Raw genomic sequence first — 12,917 nt, 5'->3', positions numbered from 1 at the left:
AGTAAACGCTAGAAGGCATTTAGTGGCTCAGCTCCATTCATAGTCTCTTCACTATGATGATCTCTTCAGTCTGCAGGGAGGGAGTGAAATGAGAGGCAGATGTGAGTCTCAGACAGATGGGGACACAGTGTATTCAGACCCCTTGACTTTTTCCACATCTTGTTTACAATACAGCCTCATTCTAAAATTGATTTATACACGATGCCCCATAATGACAAAGCAAAAACAGGTTTTTATTTTATTTAGCAAATTTATCAAATAAACTGAAATATCACATTTCATAAGTATTCAGACCCTTGACTCAGTACTTTGCTGAAGCACATTTTGCAGCGATTACAGCCTCGTCTTCTTGGGTATGATGCTTACACACCTGTATTTGGGGAGTTTCTCCCATTCTTCTCTGCAAATCCTCTTAAGCTTTGTCAGGTTGGATGGGGTGCGTCCCTGCACAGCTATTTTCAGGTCTCTCCAGAGATGTTTGATCGGGTTCAATTCTGGGCTCTGGCTAGGCCACTCAAGGACATTCAGAGACTTGTTTTGAAGCCTCTCCTACGTTGTCTTGGCTGTGTGCTTAGGGTTGGTTGTCCTGTTGGAAGGTGAACCTTCCAGCTCCTAAGCGCTCTGGAGCAGGTTTTCATCAAGGATCTGTCTGTACTTTGCTCTGTTCAGCTTTCCCTCGATCCTGACTAGTCTCCCAGTCTCTCCCACTGAAAAAAAAAAACATCTCCACAGCATGATGTTGTCACCACCATGCTTCACCGTAGGGATGGTGCCAGGTTTCCTCCTGACGTGACGCTTGGAATTCAGGCCAAGGAGTTCAATCTTGGTTTCATCAGACCAGAGAATCTTGTTTCTCATGGTCTGAGACTCCTTTAGGTGCCTTTTGGCAAACTCCAAGCGGACTGTCGTGCTTTTTACTGTGGAGTGGCTTCTGTCTGGTCACTCTTCCATAAAGGCCTGATTGGTGGAGTGCTGCAGAGATGGTTGATCTTCTGGAAGGTTCTCCATCTCCACAGAGGAACTCTGGAGCTCTGTCAGAGTGATCATCGGGTTCTTGGTTACCTTCCTGACCAAGGCCCTTATCCACCGATTTCTCAGTTTGGCCTGGACGGCCAGCTCTAGGAAGAGTCTTGGTGGTTCCAAACATCTTCCATTTAAGAATGATGGTACCCTTCCCAAGATCTGTGCTTAATCAGAGAAGTTTGTACGGGATCTCTCTTCATGCTCATTCCACGTGGACTCATGTCGCACTCCTGGGAGAAATGGCATGAGAGAAAAGGTAGTTGATAGCTTCGACTGGATGCTGTGTACAGGTTGCTGGCTTGGACTCTGTTCTCACGGTAGAAGTGGTGAAGGACCACAGTGAACGCCATTGTCGCCATTACTTCACCCGGTTAGAGGGGGTGAGGCTCACACTGTTCTTGGTTTGAATTATCCCTTCCATGCATTAAATACCATCTGTGGTCACCTTCGCCATAACCTTGAGAGAAGACAGGCCAGAATAACAATTTTAGTAAACTTCTTCACAATTATCAGTGTTTGCATATTACATTTTAAATGTAACTCAATGTCACTAGCCTTTCTAGTGAGGGTGATCACCAGAAAGTCAGAACAGAGTTCAGAGGTCATTCAACCTCATTAAGTGAGTGTTGCTTTCCCTTTTCTTTCCCTGTACCTCAGACATTATTTAGACATTTCTTATCAAGAGAATTCACGTGTGCAACCAAATCTCGGACAATAGATACTTCAGAATTGTTTTATTTGTGTGCCTTTTAAGGGGCATCCTTTCTAACCTGTGAAAAATCCACTAAAACCCAAAATAGAAAGACCCCACACAACAAATAAAACACAGTATTAACACCACTAACAACTATTCAATAACAGGTGGGTTGTGTGTGGCTGCTGGAGTGTGTAGGGTAAAAACAAACAAAATGGCCAGGCCTTATTTAATTTGGGAGCTCCCTTAACAGCGGGATCCGGGTAACTTTATACTGTATAGTACACAATCTCAATAACTTCTCTCCTAAGGCCCCTGCCTCAGGAAGCCTTTCAAAGGGAGAGATGCACAATCATTGGTAAACATGTATAAAAAAAGATATATTTAGTAGCGGACATTCCACCAGTCCTGGAAGAAAGAAATTAAGCACTTAGTTTTCACTATGTTACATTTTAATCGGTCCTAAATATTCTTAATCGAGTTTACTGCTCTTTGGTAGGAAGTCTTGATTTAATCATGCATATACAGAATCATACTTCAGACAGAATCAGATGATAGTGTCCTGTTAAGCGGCATAGACACCTAGTCTTCTCACCATACGATTAGTGAATAGCCTTCTCACCTTCGATGGGTAACTTTTTATTGTTCAGTTTTATTAATCATTTTTTATAGCGATTCATTTAAATTGATTTACACAAACATAACATTTTCCATCACAATAGACAGGTGTGTGCCTTTCCAAATCATGTTCAATCAATTGAATTTATAACAGGTGGACTCCAAGTTATAGAAACATCTCTAGGATGATCAATGGAAAAGGGATACATTTGAGCTCAATTTCGAGTCTCATAGCAAAGGGTCTGAATACTTATGTAAATAAGGTAATTTAGATTTTATTTTTTTATATACTTTTGTAAAAATGTCTAAACCTGTTTTCACTTTGTCATTATGGGGTATTGTGTGTAGATTGAGGAATTATTTTATTTCATCCATTTTAGAATAAATGTATAATGTAACAAAATGCGGAAAAAGTCAAGGGGTCTGAATACTTTCTGAATGCACTGTACACCGCTGTCAATAAAGCCTATGGAGGCTCTTTTCTTTATGATCTGATGTGGGTGTTGCAATTTAATAACATATTATCATGTATTATTCAAAGTCCCTAGAACAACAGTGATACTGTATCTTCTTAACCGCAGAAAGTGTGACCAGATGAACTTTGTCATTTCTGACAAAAATACTATTCATCTGAGTTGAGTACAGTTCTACGGTAGATTTGGGTCAAGACTTTGCTTTGGTGACGTAATCGCAACAGGGTTTCCCATTAAGGGGACATTTTACTTCTGGTGTCAATTAGCCAATGTGTTGTATGTGAAGATGAGACATGCTAACCTTTCAATATGCCGGGACGACGTCAACTAATCATTTTGTGTGATGTGGGGGGAAAATGCATGTATGTAGTAGTCGTTGTCATATTTTCCAATCTACTTTCAATATTATGTACGCGTGTCCTGTATTGTGTGTGTGTGTGTTCTCTTGTCCCCAGTGCTAACTTGTCCAAAGCAGCGTGGGGGGCTCTGGAGAAGAACAACACGCAGGTGATGGTCCGGTCATACGAACTGGGAGTCCTCTATGTGCCCTCTGCCTTCGTAAGTGACACGCACTCGCACACACACATTGATGTCCAAGGGAGGTGTGCTTTCGAGTCATGCGCATGGATCATAAATTAGAATACTAGACACTAGGGCTCAGTAAACGTACTCCTTTTATGTACATGTAATAATGAATGTCTCTCCACTATCCTCCATATGTAGACAGAGAGAGAGGGCTTTCAACACACACACACATACAGTGTAATTTGTCCCTTTCCTTAGAATTACCTCAACAGTTGCTAAGCAACATGATGGTTGTGGTGGTGACACTTGGTTAGAGGGCCAGAGCTTCAACATTGACCTGACCAGAACAAAGCGTCTAGCCCCCACTATTAAAGAAGACTTCCTGGTTTTCCCCTAGAAAGAAATGAAAGCATTTATGAAAGAATATAGCTAGTCATCACAACTTTCTGACATTCAGGGACGCCATTGAGAGTAACACTTCAGACCTCAGATGTGCCTCGAGTAGGGACAGTCGCACAAAGACTTCTTGCTTGAAAAGACAAGTCTTTGTGTATTTTTCTGTTTAAAAGAACGAGGTCCATTTAATAAGACGCCAGGCAGGTTAGTGTAACCATGACCTTGTGTGTTGTGAATAGCAGACATCCTTTACTTGGAGCTGTGTTCTCTTTATTTTTTCTCCGTTGGTCTTTGTGACTGTAATCTGTTTCTCTTTCTCCCGGTGAGGTCGTTCTGTTCTCTGGGACAAAAGCCGACTGTCCCTGTTCTTGATTTGATGTAGCATCAGTACAGCACAACTTGTGGGTTTGAGGGTGTCTGACAGTGTCAGTCTGTCTGCCTGTTTGTCTTCATGGATGGACAGACGGACAGAATGGAGAGAGCTCTTTTCTTTTTTTATGGGGTAGATCAGCTTTAATATTGCAGCTAGATTGTAGCTTCCATCAATGTTATTGTCTGCAGTTTGCGCTGCTCTGTGAAGGGAGTAGTACACAGCGTTGTATGAGATCTTCAGTTTCTTGGCAATTTCTCACATGGAATAGCCTTCAATTCTCAGAAATGTCTTGGTTTCTGGCCATTTTGAGCCTGTAATCGAACCCACAAATGCTGATGCTCCAGATACTCGACTAGTCTAAAGAAGGACAGTTTTATTGCTTCTTTAATCAGCACAACAGTTTTCAGCTGTGCTAACATAATTGCAAAAGGGTTTTCTAATGATCAATTAGCCTTTTAAAATGATAAACTTGGATTAGCTAACACAACGTGCCATTGGAACACAGGAGTGATGGTTGCTGATAATGGGCCTCTGTACGTCTCTAGATATTCCATTAAAAATCAGCGGTTTCCAGCTACAATAGTCATTTACAACATGAACAATGTCTACACTGTATTTCTGATCTATTTTATTTTAATGGACAAAAAATTAGCTTTTCTTTAAAAAACCAGGACATTCCTAAGTGACCCCAAACCTTTGAATGGTAGTGTGTGTATATAAACTCAGCAAAAAAGAAATGTCCTCTCACTGTCAACTGTGTTTATTTTCAGCAAACTTAACATCTGTAAATATTTGTATGAACATAAGATTCAACAACTGAGATGTAAACTGAACAAGTTCCACAGACATGTGACTAACAGAAATGGAATAATGTGTCCCTGAACAAAGGGCGGGGGGGGGGGTCAAAATCAAAAGTAACAGTCAGTATCTGGTGTGGCCACCAGCTGCATTAAGTACTGCAGTGCATCTCCTCATCGACTGCACCAGATTTGCCAGTTCTTGCTGTGAGATGTTACCCCACTCTTCCACCAAGTTCCCGGACATTTCTGGGGGGAATGGCCCTAGCCTTCACCCTCCGATCCAACAGGTCCCAGATGTGCTCAATGGGATTGAGATCCGGGCTCTTCGCTGGCCATGGCAGACCACTGACATTCCTGTCTTGCAGTAAATCACGCACAGAACGAGCAGTATGGCTGGTGGCATTGTCATGCTGGAGGGTCATGTCAGGATGAGCCTGCAGGAAGGGTACCACATGAGGGATGAGGATGTCTTCCCTGTAACGCACAGCATTGAGATTGCCTGCAATGACGACACGCTCAGTCCGATGATGCTGTGACACACTGCCCCAGACCATGACGGACGTTGTTGCCAGTGATGTCTGGTGAGGACCTGCCTTACAGGCCTACAAGTCCTCAGTCCAGCCTCACTCAGCCTATTGCGGACAGTCTGAGGACTGATGGAGGGATTGTGCGTTCCTGGTGTAACTCGGGCAGTTTTCATCCTGTACCTGTCCCGCAGGTGTGATGTTCGTATGTAACGATCCTGTGCAGGTGTTGTTACACGTGGTCTGCCACTGCGAGGACGATCAGCTGTCCATCCTGTCTCCCTGTAGCGCTGTCTTAGGCGTCTCACAGTACGGACATTGCAATTTATTGCTCTGGCCACATCTGCAGTCCTCATGCCTCCTTGCAGCATGCCTAAGGCACGTTCAGACACAGTATATTTTATGTTGGTTATCTTGTTGTTAGTAGTCCCACCATTCAGCTCCTTTCAACCACTCCCATCTACTTCTTCGGGGATTGGTGTCCCTTCCACTGGACGGTTGAGCTAATGTAGGCTAATGCATTAGCATAAGGTTGTAAGTAACAAGAAAGGACATAGACACATATGATATTGACAGAAAGCTTAAATTCTTGTTAATCTAACTGCACTGTCCAATTTACAGTAGATATTACAGTGAAATAATACCATGCTATTGTTTGAGGAGAGTGCACAGTTTTGAACATGAAAAGTTATTAATAAACAAATTAGGCACATTTGCATGCAATGGTTCATTGGATCAGTCAAACTTTGCACATACACTGCTGCCATCTAGTGGCCAAAATCTAAATTGCACTTGGGCTGGAATAATACATTATGGCCTTTCCCTTGCATTTCACAGATGATGGTACAAAATAAAATGTATTTGTTTTTCTTTGTACTATCTTTTACCAGATCTAATGTGTTATATTCTCCTATATTCCTTTAACATTTCCACAAACTTCAATGTGTTTCCTTTCAAGTGGTACCAAGAATATGCATATTCTTGCTTCAGGACCTGAGCTACAGGCAGTTAGATTTGGGTATGACATTTTAGGGGAACTTTTTTTTTTTAAAGGGGCTAATTCTTAAGACGTTAACACCATCCATATTGGATTTATATTTGCCATATATTTTTCAACTGTGCTGTGATGCTTCACAAATGTTCTGAACCTTTCTATTCTCATAGTTTCTACAGATTGTAAATTAAAGAGACATTTTTGCATACATTATATTATTGATCGATTGACTGACTTTTCAGAAACCCAGTATTGCTATCTGCAGAGTTAGCTCCAGGTAAATGTTGCAATTCTTCAGCCATTCCTGGACTATGTGACCAAAAACAAGCTACATATGGACAGTACCAAAACAGATGATCTAATGACTCTGCCTCTTCACAGCAAAATCTTCAGAGATGGGAAGGTTGTATCCCCTATATATATATGGGGATACAATATTCTAATATTCTATTGGTTGCAAGAATTTTGTTTAATTTAAATTGAATCCGGCTTTGTTTTGAATTTCAATTCATAAACGTTGTGCCATGGAATCGGTACATCGCAAATATCTTCCAAACTATTTTGCAATCTATATGGCACAGCTGTCAATTTTTTGGTCCTTAAATGAAACTGGTATACATTTTTATTTATCACAATTTTCTTTAACAAATTTTGGTCTTTAATGCAAGCCCGACAGACAAGTTCCTTACTTGTTCCCCCTTCCACTTGCCTTTACCATTTGTGCGGTAAGTTTGTTGGTTGTAATTTGGGGTAGAGCAGACATTTCCATATATTTGTGTTAGCTGCATGTGTGACATTTTATTTAACTAGGCAAGTCAGTTAACTGCCTTGTTCAAGGGCAGAACAACAGATTTTTACCTTGTCAGCTTGGGGATTCGATCTGCGACCTTTCGGTTACTAGTCCAATGCTCTAACCACTAGGCTACCTGCCGCCCCTACATGACTCCACCAGTCCTACTTATATCATTTACAAATATTATACCTTTTTTTTTTTTTTTTATGTTATCGAAAAATATATATTTTTTATCAATTAGTATATTTGAGTTTAACCACTATTTGTTGTATTATTTGTTCTGTCTTTTCAGGTGGATTAAACTGAAATTGCAACCAACTTTCTATGGCTTGTTTAAAAATATATATATTTTGGGGAGATTTTGTTTTCAAATAACGCGGTTGTAATCTGAATAAAGGGAAAAAGGCCATTCTTGAACATGGGGTGAGACATTCTTACTAATTTGCTAGAGAACCAGTTCGGATTTATGTATAACTTTTGTATGACTGTCGCCTTCAGTGAGAGGTCTAATGCTTTAGTATTTATTAATTTCTGCCCTCTGTCATATTCATTATATAAATAGGCCCTTTTCATTTTGTCTGGCTTGCCGTTCCAAATCAAAAATATTTTTTGCTTATATAATTTTTTTAAAACAGCTCGCTATAAGCAAATAGGTAAACTGTCATATGACTGAAGAGTTAATCAGGGTGATTTTTCCACAAATAGACAGGTATTTTCCTTTTCATGGTAGCAGCATCTTATATACTTTTGCCAACTTTCTATAAAAATGTATAGGAGTGTCGTTTCTTTGGCATCATTAAAACTGAAGAACTATTTATCAAATAACTCTGTAATTATTATTATTATTACGCGATTAAACTGATTAACTAGGAAGTCGGGGCACCAAGGAAAATATTCAGATTACAAAGTTATAATTTTCCTAATATAACTTTCAGATATTTTAATATCTGATCAATTTGTCTTCTGATTAATGACGTAATCTTTACCTCATGTAAGTCTCATTCCAAACGTCGTAAATTGTTGGTTATCTGCACGAACCCAGTCTTCACTATGAGTCATCCATACATCAATTGTCTTAAAATCATTTATTTACTAACTAAGTAATTCACAGAAATGCGTAACAAACAGTAGATGTCGTTACAAAGAAATGATAGAGGAATGTGCCCTAGTGGGCTAAACCGGCATGGCGGCTTGTTAGACAAAAGGGGAGTGTGGGTCAGCTGAGAAGGCACTACAGAGTTGATAATTATAACAATTGAAATGCTAATCCTGTGCAAATGAGTGCTCACTCATTCGGGAACAATTGCAATCAATATATATATTTACGCTCAGTGTGTCGTCGGGATCTCTGTTGAAAGTTTGTTTCTGTTGGAGAGTCTGTCCGCCCTCTCTCTCTCTCTCTCTCTCTCTCTCTCTGTCGTGGTTAGAATGGATAGTTCAGAGTAACATTCATTCATGTCGTTATAGAATGGCGGTTGTCGGTCTTCGCGTTCAATGATACCGAATTCCTAGCTGCAGACTAGTAATTAATATCAAAGACTTGTTCTTATTCTGTCGGTATCGATAGTCTAAGTGTTTAACCACGTGGTATGGTTAAAAGTTAATCAAGAGAAATGCATGGTCTCCAACCTTTAGCCATCTCGTAATTGAGGTAAGCTCGGTCTGGTGATAGAAAACCAAGGTGGGGGTTTTATTCGGAAGAGCAGAAAAAGGCTGTCTCATGACGCTAGGTCCTGTCTGTGTCCCTGGGGGCGTGCCAAGGACTTAGTTAAGACTCCAAAGGGAATTGGAGTTTCCTTCATTAAACAGTCCAAAATCGCATTACACAATTTCACAAACAGTTCCATCCTTATTCATTCATTTTATACAACCATTTAGATGTAAGTCTCATAGCTGAGGCTATTGTATAAACATGATTATGGTAATGTGGCGGTATTGTCTCTCATGAGTTTCACAAAATTCTACCAAACGGACCAGTTCGTAGCTGGACTCTTCACCGATCTTTTATACCTTCTCCAGAACGTGAATATCGTTCGGTTCTCCAGTTCTGTGAGGTGGAAGAACTCCTTTGTTCTCTCTATACTGGGGCCATGAGGAGAGGGTCTCCTCGTAGGAATTTACGACCGCTATTACAGAGCCTGGTGTCAGAAGTATAGAGGTCGGGGGATGGTGCTCGCAGTGTCCAAAGAGGGCAACGTCATGACAGGATCATTTCTTTCTTTCGGGATATGTATACCGAGTATGTCCACATCCCCGTCAGACCATTTTATTGGTAAACTACACGGTAATGTAAAATGTGTATTTTTTGTGATCCAATACGTAATATAGTAAGTACACTTCTCATAATTTGGTTTTAATCCAGAGAGGTTAGAAAAAGTATCTAGATCCTTAATAAGGCTGTGGGGGGATCGAAATTGTGGATTTTAAAGAAAACAATCATCAGCGTACAATGACACCTTTGTTTTTAAGCCCTGGATTTTGAATCCCTTAATATTATTGTTTGATCTGATTTTAATAGCTAACATTTCTATGGCAATAATAAATAGATATGCCAATAGTGGACAACCTTGTTTTACTCCTCTTGACAGTTTACAACTCTCTGAGAAGTAGCCATTATTGACTATTTTACACCTAGGGTGAGGTATACAGTGGGGGAAAAAAGTATTTGATCCCCTGCTGATTTTGTACGTTTGCCCACTTACAAAGAAATTATCAGTCTATAATTGTAATGGTAGGTTTATTTGAACAGTGAGAGACAGAATAACACCAAAAAAATCCAGAAAAACGCATGTCAAAAATGTTATGAAATGATTGCATTTTAATGAGGGAAATAAGTATTTGACCCCTCTGCAAAACATGACTTAGTACTTGGTGGCAAAATCCTTGTTGGCAATCACAGAGGTCAGACGTTTCTTGTCGTTGGCCACCAGGTTTGCACACATCTCAGGAGGGATTTTGTCCCACTCCTCTTTGCAGATCTTCTCCAAGTCATTAAGGTTTCGAGGCTGACGTTTGGCAACTCGAACCTTCAGCTCCCTCCACAGATTTTCTATGGGATTAAGGTCTGGAGACTGGCTAGGCCACTCCAGGACCTTAATGTGCTTCTTCTTGAGCCACTCCTTTGTTGCCTTGGCTGTGTGTTTTGGGTCATTGTCATGCTGGAATACCCATTCACGACCCATTTTCAATTCCCTGGCTGAGGGAAGGAGGTTCTCACCCAAGATTTGACGGTACATGGCCCCGTCCATCGTTCCTTTGATGCGGTGAAGTTGTCCTGTCCCCTTAGCAGAAAAACACCCCCAAAGCCTAATGTTTCCACCTCCATGTTTGACGGTGGAGATGGTGTTCTTGGGGTCATAGGCAGCATTCCTCCTCCTCCAAACACTGCGAGTTGAGTTGATGTCAAAGAGCTCCATTTTGGTCTCATCTGACCACAACACTTTCACCAGTTGTCCTCTGAATCATTCAGATGTTCATTGGCAAACTTCAGGCGGGCATGTATATGTATTCTTGAGCAGGGGGACCTTGCGGGCGCTGCAGGATTTCAGTCCTTCACGGCGTAGTGTGTTACCAATTGTTTTCTTGGTGACTATGGTCCCAGCTGCCTTGAGATCATTGACAAGATCCTCCCGAGTAGTTCTGGGCTGATTCCTCACCGTTCTCATGATCATTGCAACTCCACGAGGTGAGATCTTGCATGGCGCCCCAGGCCGAGGGAGATTGACATTTCTTTGTGTTTCTTCCATTTGCGAATAATCACACCAAATGTTGTCACCTTCTCACCAAGCTGCTTGGCGATGGTCTTGTAGCCCATTGCAGCCTTGTGTAGGTCTACAATCTTGTCCCTGACATCCTTGGAGAGCTCTTTGGTCTTGGCCATGGTGGAGAGTTTGGAATCTGATTGATTGATTGCTTCTGTGGACAGGTGTCTTTTTTACAGGTAACAAGCTGCGGTTAGGAGCACTCCCTTTAAGAGTGTGCTCCTAATCTCAGCTCGTTACCTGTATAAAAGACACCTGGGATCCAGAAATCTTTCTGATTGAGAGGGGGTCAAATACTTATTTCCCTCATTAAAATGCAAATCAATGAATAACATTTTTGACATGTGTTTTTCTGGATATTTTTGTTGTTATTCTGTCTCTCACTGTTCAAATAAACCTACCATTAAAATTATAGACTGATCCTTTCTTTGTCAGTGGGCAAACGTACAAAATCAGCAGGGGATCAAATACTTTTTTCCCCCACTGTACATGTATTTAACCCATTTTATAAGAGATTCTCCAAATTTGAAATATTCCAGGCTTTTATATACACTGCTCAAAAAAATAAAGGGAACAGTAAAATAACACATCCTAGATCTGAATGAATGAAATAATCTTATTAAATACTTTTTTCTTTACGTAGTTGAATGTGCTGACAACAAAATCACACAAAAATAATAAATGGAAATCCAATTTATCAACCCATGGAGGTCGGGATTTGGAGTCACACTCAAAATTAAAGTGGAAAACCACACTACAGGCTGATCCAACTTTGATGTAATGTCCTTAAAACAAGTCAAAATGAGGCTCAGTAGTGTGTGTGGCCTCCACGTGCCTGTATGACCTCCCTACAACGCCTGGGCATGCTCCTGATGAGGTGGCGGATGGTCTCCTGAAGGATCTCCTCCCAGACCTGGACTAAAGCATCCACCAACTCCTGGACAGTGTGGTGCAACGTGGCGTTGGTGGATGGAGTGAGACATGATGTCCCAGATGTGCTCAATTGGATTCAGGTCTGGGGAACGGGCGGGCAAGTCCATAGCATCAATGCCTTCCTCTTGCAGGAACTGCTGACACACTCCAGCCACATGAGGTCTAGCATTGTCTTGCATTAGGAGGAACCCAGGGCCAACCGCACCAGCATATGGTCTCACAAGGGGTCTGAGGATCTCATCTCGGTACCTAATGGCAGTCAGGCTACATGGAAGGCTGTGTGGCCCCCCAAAGAAATGCCACCCCACACCATGACTGACCCACCGCCAAACCGGTCATGCTGGAGGATGTTGCAGGCAGCAGAACGTTCTCCACGGCGTCTCCAGACTCTGTCACGTCAGACGCTCAGTGTGAACCTGCTTCATCTGTGAAGAGCACAGGGCGCCAGTGGCGAATTTGCCAATCTTGGTGTTCTCTGGCAAATGCCAAACGTCCTGCACGGTGTTGGGCTGTAAGCACAACCCCCACCTGTCGACGTCGGGCCCTCATACCACCCTCATGGAGTCTGTTTCTAACCGTTTGAGCAGACACATGCACATTTGTGGCCTGCTGGAGGTCATTTGTAGGGCTCTGGCAGTGCTCCTCCTGCTCCTCCTTGCACAAAGGCGGAGGTAGCGGTCCTGCTGCTGGGTTGTTGCCCTCCTACGGCCTCCTCCACGTCTCCTGATGTACTGGCCTGTCTCCTGGTAGCGCCTCCATGCTCTGGACACTGCGCTGACAGACACAGCAAACCTTCTTGCCACAGCTCGCATTGATTTGCCAACCTGGATGAGCTGCACTACCTGAGCCACTTGTGTGGGTTGTAGACTCCGTCTCATGCTACCACTAGAGTGAAAGCACCGCCAGCATTCAAAAGTGACCAAAACATCAGCCAGGAAGCATAGGAACTGAGAAGTGGTCTGTGGTCACCACCTGCAGAACCACTCCTTTATTGGGGGTGTCTTGCTAAT

General features: G+C 42.0%; 1 protein-coding gene across 2 annotated transcripts in view; it reads left to right on the top strand.

Annotated features, from left to right (window-relative positions):
* Positions 1–12,917, top strand: part of tdp1 (tyrosyl-DNA phosphodiesterase 1) — a 79,802-nt gene that overhangs the window by 39,867 nt on the left and 27,018 nt on the right. For both annotated transcript variants that reach the window (XM_014196409.3, XM_014196417.3), the window contains exon 14: positions 3,264–3,366. In XM_014196409.3, coding sequence (XP_014051884.3) covers positions 3,264–3,366 — 103 coding nt within the window. The remainder of the gene's footprint in view (positions 1–3,263; positions 3,367–12,917) is intronic.

Source organism: Salmo salar, chromosome 01, assembly GCF_965601325.2.
Source record: "Salmo salar chromosome 01, fSalSal1, whole genome shotgun sequence".
Taxonomy (NCBI): domain Eukaryota; kingdom Metazoa; phylum Chordata; class Actinopteri; order Salmoniformes; family Salmonidae; genus Salmo; species Salmo salar.
The sequence above is the reverse complement of the archived record's forward strand: the minus strand, read 5'-3'. Positions and strand labels throughout refer to the sequence as shown.